The sequence below is a fragment of the Microtus ochrogaster genome, chromosome 4 (assembly GCF_000317375.1).
Source record: "Microtus ochrogaster isolate Prairie Vole_2 chromosome 4, MicOch1.0, whole genome shotgun sequence".
Classification (NCBI taxonomy): Eukaryota; Metazoa; Chordata; class Mammalia; order Rodentia; family Cricetidae; genus Microtus; species Microtus ochrogaster.
In genome coordinates this window covers 4,299,195-4,308,248 of record NC_022011.1, presented here as the reverse complement: position 1 = coordinate 4,308,248, position 9,054 = coordinate 4,299,195, and the positions used below count along the sequence as shown (strand labels likewise).

Genomic DNA, 9,054 nt, shown 5'->3' with positions numbered 1-9,054 from the left:
GAGACAGGGTTTCTCTGTGGTTTTGGAGCCTGTCCTGGAACTAGCTCTTGTAGACCAGGCTGGCCTCGAACTCACAGAGATCCACCTGCCTCTGCCTCCCCAGTGCTGGGATTAAAGGCATGTGCCACCACCGCCCGGCCCAACCTCTGTTTTGTAGTTTTGTCAAAACCTGGATCATAGGACGAGAGGTGCCTTTGTTAGCATGTCCATGGTAGGACAGGCAAGACAGGGAAACTGATCTAATGTTTATCTTATTTTTGATCCTAAAATAATGTGCCACAGATAGAATTCTCTGCAGAAAGCGGTGGTGAACGTGTTATGGCTATGGCGTTACACATCTCAATCTAGCCAGGCAGGGATGGTGCACATCTTTAATCCCAGCACCAGGAGGCAGAGGCAGGCAGAGTTTGAGGTCAGCCTGGTCTACATAGTGAGCTCTAGGATAGTCAGGGATACACAGAGAAACCATGTCTTGAAAAACAAACAAAAGCCTCAATCTGTGGAGCAGGAAAGCTTGAGTTCATCTTTTTTCATTTTAATATTTATATTTCAGGTATACTGGTGTTTTGCCCGCATGTGTGTCTGTGTGAGGGCGTCAGAGCCCCTGGAACTGGAGTCACAGTTGTGAACTGCCATGTGGGTTCTGGGATTTGAAAACGGGTCCCGTGGGAGAGCAGCTAGTGCTCTTAACTGCTGAGCCATCTCCAGCCTCTGAGGTCTAGTCTCTTACTTCCTACATGGTATTAAGAAAGTTGTAGGTAAATAAGAATTGAGTGATCCTAAAGTTTCTCTTCCAGTTCGACATCAAAAACTGGTGTGTGTAGTAATGCCTGTTTGTAATCCCAGCGTATAGGATGCTGATGCAAGAGGATTCTAAATTCAAAGCCTGTCTGGGCTACTTAAGAGGAATTTGTTCCAAAAACCAGACAAACACGAGCCATTTGTAGTGGCACACACCTTTAATCCCAGCCCTTGGGAAGTGGAGGCAGGTGGACCTCTCTGAGTTCCAGGCCAGACTAGTCTACATAGTGAATTCTAGGACATCCAGGGCTACATAGATCCTGTCTCAGGCAAACAAATGAACAATAACCAGACAAACAAGGGTCTGGAGAGATGACTTAGGAGTGAAGAAGGCTTGCTTTTCTTCCAGCGGACCAGAGTTCGGTTTCCAGCTCCCACATCGGGCAGCTGAAAAAAAAAAAAAAACCACCTGTAATTCCAGCCCCAGGGGATTCTAATCCCTTGGATCTACACCCTGACTCACTAACCTGCTGAGAAGATAAAAGAACAGATTTTAGTGGGGCATGGTAGTGGGTACCTGTAGTTGCATCCCAGAAGTGGGGAAGCTGAGACTGGACAGTAGTGAGTTCAAGACCATGCTGGCCTAAATAGCAAGACCATATCTCCAAGGGGAGGGGGGCAGATGTTAGAAAATTAGATGATTAGATGAATCTGGCCTGGTGGCTCACTCATGCAAACCCAGTGTTTGGGAGGTGGAAACAGGAGGATTGCTTAAGGCTGTTTAAGACAGTTCCAGGCCCGCTTGGGCTGGAAAACAAAAAATTTAAAAAACCCCAAACCAAAAAAACTCAAGCTATTGATGGTGGCTCAGTTAGTTAAGGCTGATGATGGGAATTCAATCTCGAGACCCTCTTGGCGGAAGGAGAGAACTGACTCCCGCAGGTTGTCATCTTCTCCACACCGGCTGTGGCACGTGCCTTTGGGAGCGCGCGCGCGCGCGCGCGCGCACACACACACTACATTGTTTTTAAAATCTTTAAGACAAAGTAAACCAAACCCCTCCAACCAAAAACAATAAAGAAAAAAGAAATAAAAACGTAGATGAAGAGTAAAGTTCTTTGTAACTCAAAGTCTCAGTGGGCCAGAGCACGCCTGGGCTGAGATTCGAAAGAATTTGTTCTAGGAAACAAGGAAGTCTTGGTCTCCGTGCCACCAACTGCAGTTAGGGTGGAGGAAGTCAGGGGCCGTGCGGTTCCTTGGCTGCCACCTGCAGGTGCGTCCTCAGCCAATCAGTGCGGCCGGGGGCGGTGCCTTTAGGCTCACCTGGCGGCCACAGCCTCTGCCTGGCTCAGTGGAGAGGGGAGCAGCGGTGCGGCCGTGAGCTCTTGGGAAGTTCTGCTCGACTCCAGCTCGGCCTAACCGGTCCCTGTCCGACCGCACCGACCGCACCCGAGCTCCGTGTTTGCTCGGCGTCCGCCCGGCCAGCCATGGGAGCCCTGTGCCGCTGCTTCTCCGCGATTCTACTTCTGCTGCAGGTACTTGGAGGGTCCTGACTGCCCGCAGGGCACCTTTCGGGCTCACCACTCCCTTCGTTGATCTTTGCTGCTTGCTGCTGTCCCGATTTCCTTCTTCCAAGAAAGTTGGGGTGCAGAGGGCCAACTGAAGGCTGCACGACTCGGGGCTGAGTGCTGTGAAGTGGGAGGGGGGTCCAGGCAAGCACAGAGTGGCCGCCTCTCCCGCAGGTTCCCAGGTGGGGGCGTGCCAGGTTGTGAGCTCCCGGGACCCCGAGTTTGAGCATTGGGTCCCAGTTTGAGGCTGGCAGAGGGGGCTCGGAGCAGGATGGGGGGCCTGCATGAAAAAGGGGTGGGGGTAGAAGCAGCGCGGGCGATCCGAGGTAAGGAAAGGGGGACTTTAGCAGTATAAAGGCACCTGCCGTGTAAAGGGACGGTAGACTGGGGATGGGGGCTCTCTGGAGTAAGAAAGAGAAGTCTGAGCTGTTGAGACCCTTTGCGAAAAGTGGAAAGTGGTGTCCGGAAGAGTACAGGCATCTCCACTCCAGTGAGATGCAAATGAAACCAGGTGGGAAAGGCTAGGCTGCGAGGTGGTGACCCTGGAAGTCCCCTCCCCCAAGGGTTCTTGAAGTTTGGCGCCTGGTTTCGGGTTGAGAGGATGGCGTCCCTGTCTGCCGCGAGGGGCGTCCACCCACAATCCCGATGCCCCAGGCGAGGGAAGGGTTATGTTGTTGGTATCGGTATGGGTTCCCCCAAGTCACCAGGTTGCCTGCCTTTTCTCCACCCCAGGTTTCATCGTTGCTCTGCCAGGAGCCAGAACCCGAGCCCTGTCGTCCCGGCTTCAGTGCCGAGGTCTACACGTTCCTGGTGCCGGGGAGGCACCTGGAGAGAGGCCGCGCCCTGGGTAGAGGTAAGGGCGCTCTGCTGGTATAACTGGGCAGAGTTGAATCGGGTGGGGGAGGCGCCGACAAACTGTGCTCCCATGCCCGTGGGAAGGAATGGACAAAACTCTCCTTTGGGATTTACGCAAGTTTGGGAATCTAAATTTATCGATTGTGGTTGATCAAGGTAGATGTGTCTGGCTGTGTGCTATTTTTACAGGGGCCGGGATGGGCCAAGGGTATTTAGAGGTTATCGGTATTTCTCCAACTTCTTGCGGGAGCTAGCCTGTCATTTCAGACCGCCAAAACCTGCTGGGTAGGACCAGTTGGCCTGTATTCCCATTTAATAAGCAATTGGAGGCTCAAAAGGTGACTTCACAGGGTCAGCAGGGCGGGGATCAGAACCGAGATTTGACTCCCATTATTTATGTAGTCTCTGAGGAACAGGCTCTTAGTGACTTGTGACTTTTGTTCATAGAGATGAAAACGGTATTGGTTTTTTCTTTCTTTCTTTTTTTTTTTTTTTTTGGTATTTTGAGACAGATTTTCTCTGTGTAGCCCTGGTTATAGTGGAACTTGCTCTGTAGACCAGGCTGGCCTCGTTTCTTTAAGAAAAAGATGGTAGCTCTGACTCATAAATGCAAGCACTCAATATATTTCAGGTCTTATCTCATTGTAATAATCTAGAATTTTCTTTGTTTCCTTGTTGGGCATGGCTGGGAACAAGGAAAGAGGACCAGTTTTTTTTTTTTTTAAACTGGCTTTCCTAGTTTCCAGGTGCTTCTTTTGTACCGAAACCACCTTCTTCTCTCATGATAAACAAGAAAGAAATAATATAAAAAGGAGGAGCCACTCAGGATCCCTTCTGGGAAGACTTTGACCAAGTTTGTTCTTACAGCCGTAGGCCGCCTGCAAAATCTGTAGCGATCATAATGGTGTCTAAGATTTTTTGGGAATTTTGCAAGTTGTGCCCAAGTTTGATGATGCGTTTTATAGAGAAATAGCAGCTTGATTGGTTAGTTGTATTTGCTTTTCTGAGATCTGACTGGTTCTGTGGAGCTTTTTTCGGCCGAGGAAGACAGTGCTGCCCTGCAGCCCTGAAGCTGGAGTGGTCAATGATTTCCCAGCCTGTCTCCACTTGCTGCCCACCCAAGGAATATGCTGAGCCTCTGCTAGGTTGCTGAGAACATTTCAGGAAGCCCTTTAGTGGCACTTTGGGACAGACTAGTGAGGTATGGGTGGCCTAGGCGGTTTCCAGTGTGCTGCCCTGCAACCCTGAAGCTGGAGTGGTCAATGATTTCCCAGCCTGTCTCCACTTGCTGCCCACCCAAGGAATATGCTGAGCCTCTGCTAGGTTGCTGAGAGCATTTCAGGAAGCCCTTTAGTGGCACTTTGGGACAGACTAGTGAGGTATGGGTGGCCTAGGCAGTTTCCAGTGCCTCTGGAAAGAGGTAGGCACCACTCAGTCTTGATGTGCAGGGTTGGACATGGGAGTGCCTGAGAACATAGTAGGCACCCCAATCCACGGGCTGGTAGCTTTGTTTTCCTGTGGCAGGATGATACATAGCTGTGCCTTAGTTAGGATGGCCTTTGCGCATTAGTTGTGTTGGGGGTCAAACGCAAGGCCCGCTACATGCTAGCCAGGCACTTTGTCCTATTTGGACTGGACTGGCCTGAAATTCACAATTTAATCCACCTGCCTCAGACCCTGGAGTGCTGGGATTATAGACTCATTTTGGCACTAGCCTGGCTTTTATTTTGCACATCTAAGCTCTAGTGACCAGTCATTAATACCACTGCATTAACATGATAATACCATTTATAACTAATGGTGCCACCTGTTCACTTTGACCCCATCTGGGAGCAAGTGGACCTGACGTGAAGATGAGAACTTCCGGAGGGTGGACATCATTCTAGTCCTTAAGGAACTCGGTGTGTGTGTGTGTGTGTGTGTGTGTGTTTGGCTTGACTAGCTTCTGTATTGCCTGAAGATTCTACTTCTACAACTAGTCTTTCTCTTTTCTGTTCCCTTTTCTCAGAGAGAGAGAGAGAGAGAGAGAGAGAGAGAGAGAGAGAGAGAGAGAGAGGAAAGAAAAAGCAAGTGAGAGCTGAGTCTTGATGTTGTGGTTCACACCTATAATCAGCTCTTGGGAGGCGGAGGCAGGAGGATTATTAAAAGTTCTAAGTTTGAGGTTAGCCTGGTCTTATATATATAGTGAGTTCCAGACTAACCTGGGGTACAGAGTGACATGAGACTCTTTCTTCAAAAACAAGAAAGAAAAGAGGGGGAGAAAGGAAAGAAAGGTTGAAGGAAGGACAGGCTAGGTATGTGTTCCTGTTTGGGGAAAACTGCGTCCATTGTAAAATAGACTGAGGACCGAGGTCTTGAGGTTGGAGAGGTGCCCTGTGGGAGGTAGAGGGGTCCTCCCTGGTGGTTTGGGTGGGAGAGAGAGGCAGCCTGCTCTCAGCATCCCCCAAGCTTCCAAGGTGGCTGCTCCATCATCACGGGCTCCATCATCAAGGGCTCCATCACCACGGCTCCATCACCATACTTGCCAGGGCTCTATTGCTCCACTGGAGTGGGGAATTGCTCTAGGTCAGAGTGCCTTTCCAGACATCACACTTATATCCCAGGAACTGCTCTGTGACTTGAAAGAGTTGCCCAGATTTAGGAAGATGGTGTCACTCTCTTTGGACCTCTGGAGAAATGGAGGATTGTGCAGCTCTAGGCTCTCCTATACAGATTCCTGAAGAGTTTGCTGCCCAGGAGTTTGGAAATAAGACCTGACACTGGCTAAAAAGTTACAAATAGGGTTTGATTGAACAAAGGACTATCCCTGTGTCCCATGAGCTTGACTGCACAGTTTCAGCCTTGTAGATTCTCTCCCAACCCCCAGACAGGGTTTCTCTGTAATTTTGGAGCCTGTTATGGAACTCACAGAAATCCACCTGCCTCTGATTCCCAAGTGCTAGGATTAAAGGCCCCATAAGACTTGCAGATTCTTCGAGATCAGCCTGGTCTACAAGAGCTAGTTCCAGGACAGGCTCCAAAACCACAGAGAAACCTTGTCTCGAAAAACCAAAAAAAAAAAAAGAAAAAAAACAGACTTGCAGATTCTTTCATTGGCTTTTAAAATACAAATAAAAAAAAAAAAACCAAAAAACCAAACAAAACAAAACCCAAAAAAACAAACAACAACAACAAAAAAAAAACCCCAAAAACTCCTCCCACTATCTAAGTATATTCTTTCATTAGGTTTGTTCATTTATTTGTTCTGTTTTTGATGTTTTTTTTGTTTTTGAGAGGTTCTCACTCTGTAGCCTTAGCTGGCCTGGAATTCATTATTGTAGACCAGGCAGGCCTTGAACTCACAAGGATTCCCCTGCCTGTTTTCTGAGGGTTAGGAAGCAGACACCAGTTCTGGTTGTTCTGTTATTGTTGTTTGGGGTTGTTTGTTTGTTTTTTGTTTTGTTTTTGGGACAGAGGTTTGGGGGCTCAGTCTGGCCTGGAACTTATGTATAGCGAATGACTGAATTTGTGATCTTCCCGCTTCCGCTTCTCCACTGCTGGGATGGAAAGTGTGCACCACCATGCTGGGTTTTGTTGTTTGTTTTTAACTGATTCTGTGTTTTCTTTTTCTTTTTCTTTTCTTTTCTTTTTTTAAATACGAAGCTCTTTGCAAGTTTTCATGTCATCCCTGTTCAGGGCCATGCTAATTGCTGTCCCATCCTAATGAAACAGTCTTTGTGGTTTATTGAGACAAGGTCTAACCCAGGCTGTTATGGAACTCACGGCATAGCCCAATTTAGTCTTGAACTCATGGTGATCCTCCTGCCTCAGCCTCCTGAATGCTGGGATTACCAACACTGCCAAGTCTACTGTAAGCTGCTTCTCTAGAGTGTCGCTTATTTTCCTTTTTCTTAGCACAGAATTTTCAGAGACCCAGGTGACGAGACTTTCGCCTCTCTGGAGACACTAGACAAATGTACAGGGTTACATCTATATGGAGTGAGAAAGAGCTGACAAGCCCTTTAAATTGCTGGCTTTTCCTCCCATAGCTTTCTTCACAATGTCTGTAAGACAAACAGGCCTGTAGTCTGGGCCAGGGCTTTGGTCACTTGATGGATTGACCCAGTTCCAGGCATCCACCTGTGTGGACTAAATACACCCATTTCCTCTCCTTTCTGAAGGATGTGCTGAAAGCTGCAGGGACAGGGAGAGAAGCAAACGTGGAGCTGCCTTAGGACCGCCTTACGTCATCAGATACTCCCACCCCAGCCTCCTAAACTCTCCCCTTATTACTCATGCCTGGGACTGGGGCTCATGCAGGCCTTCCCAGAAAAGAGGCTGATGTCTGCCATTCCGCCCTTGCCTTTGTCTCCTGAGGAGGAGGAGTGTAGGCGGTGAGGTCGCAGGCTCAGCCAGGCCATTTAAGGAAAGCTGCCTTCCTGCTGCCCAGCCCTCTCTGCCAGGTGGATATGGAAATCCCTGTTTACTCTCTGGGACTTTTTATTGCCTGAAATGCTCACCTTGGTATCTGTTACACATTCCCTTCCAAGAGCAGCCTTAGATAAGCCAGGTGTGGGGACAATCAGCTCTTGAAATCTCCAAGAAGCTGCCAAAACCCTAAAATCAGCCAGAGACACCATCATAGTCCAGACTCAGCCTTTGGGGGTTTTACTGTGCCTCACCCCAATCTCTTTTCAGGGCATCAAGTTTTCTTATAAGAAGAATGAAATCATTACAGCAGGTTCAGCGTGAAAGTGTAGGAAGCTTCAGGTTTGAACACAAGTAGTTACTACCAATCTGACTATATAAGTCAATTTGCTTCTGTGAGACCCTGTTTACTCATCTGTTGAGTGTGAAAATCATATACATTGGTTATGTTATATACATTAACGCATATTTGATGAGTAATAAACGCCTGGTGCTAGCTGGAGTATGGGCATCTGGCTGTTTTATGCCAGCACTAGGCTAAGCCCTGGGGAATATGGCTGAAAATAAATGAAAAAATATGGGGGTGGAGAAGATAAAGAAAGCACAAATACGAAGGGACATCGAGCCAGGCACGGTGGTAAGGCATAAGCAGGTGGATTTTTGAGTTCCAGGACAGCCAGGGCTACACAGAAAAGCCCTGTCTCCAAAATAAAGTCAGCCAGATGACATAGTGGGTAAAGGCACTTGTCACCAAACGTGAAGCCTGGAATTTGGTGCACAGCACCCACATGGTAGGAGGAGAGAAAGGACTCCAAGGGTTGTCTAACCTCACATGCATGCAGTGAATGTTCATACACGGTAAATGATGGGCTGCTGTTGCTGTTTTAAAAAGCTGATTGTGGTGGTGCACGCCTTTAATCCTACCACTGAGATTTCAAGGCCAGTCTGGTCTACAAAGCAGTTCCAAGCTCAGTAGACTACACAGTACCGTGACACGACACCCTTTTCCAAAGGAAGGAAGAAAAGGAAGAAAGATTTTGAACAAACTCCTCCAAGCTCTGACCAAGATACTATAGTGAAACTCCAACCCCTCCTCCATCATGGCCATTGCCAAACTCCCACTATGACCCATATCCTGATACCCAGGGCAAGAGATTTTGCAAACATAAAACAGCCTTGTCTGGACAAACAGCTTCAGGAGGGAGAAACTGCAGATTTGCAAGTGGCTGCAGGAGTTGTACTCCCCAAACCTCCTGTGTGAGTCCCTTCTCAGACACCCCTTGCCTGAGGGAGAGTGTCTGTCCTTCTGTCTGAAGTAAACAGTCTAGTCTGTTGAGGTCAGTCTTCATCTCTCTTCTGCCCACATAAGTTGCTTCAGAAATTCAGCAAGAAGCTGGGCAGTGGTGGTGCACGCCTTTAATCCCAGCACTCGGGAGGCAGAGGCAGGCGGATCTCTGTGAGTTCAAGACCAGCCTGGTCTACA

General features: G+C 48.5%; 1 protein-coding gene across 1 annotated transcript in view; it reads left to right on the top strand.

The window, feature by feature from the left end:
* The first annotated feature begins 2,109 nt into the window (after positions 1-2,109).
* Positions 2,110-9,054, top strand: part of Cdh1 (cadherin 1) — a 71,186-nt gene continuing 64,241 nt past the window's right edge. Inside the window, exons 1-2 of the mRNA XM_013353659.2 lie at positions 2,110-2,276; positions 3,042-3,162. Coding sequence (XP_013209113.2) covers positions 2,229-2,276; positions 3,042-3,162 — 169 coding nt within the window. The 5' untranslated portion in view covers positions 2,110-2,228. The remainder of the gene's footprint in view (positions 2,277-3,041; positions 3,163-9,054) is intronic.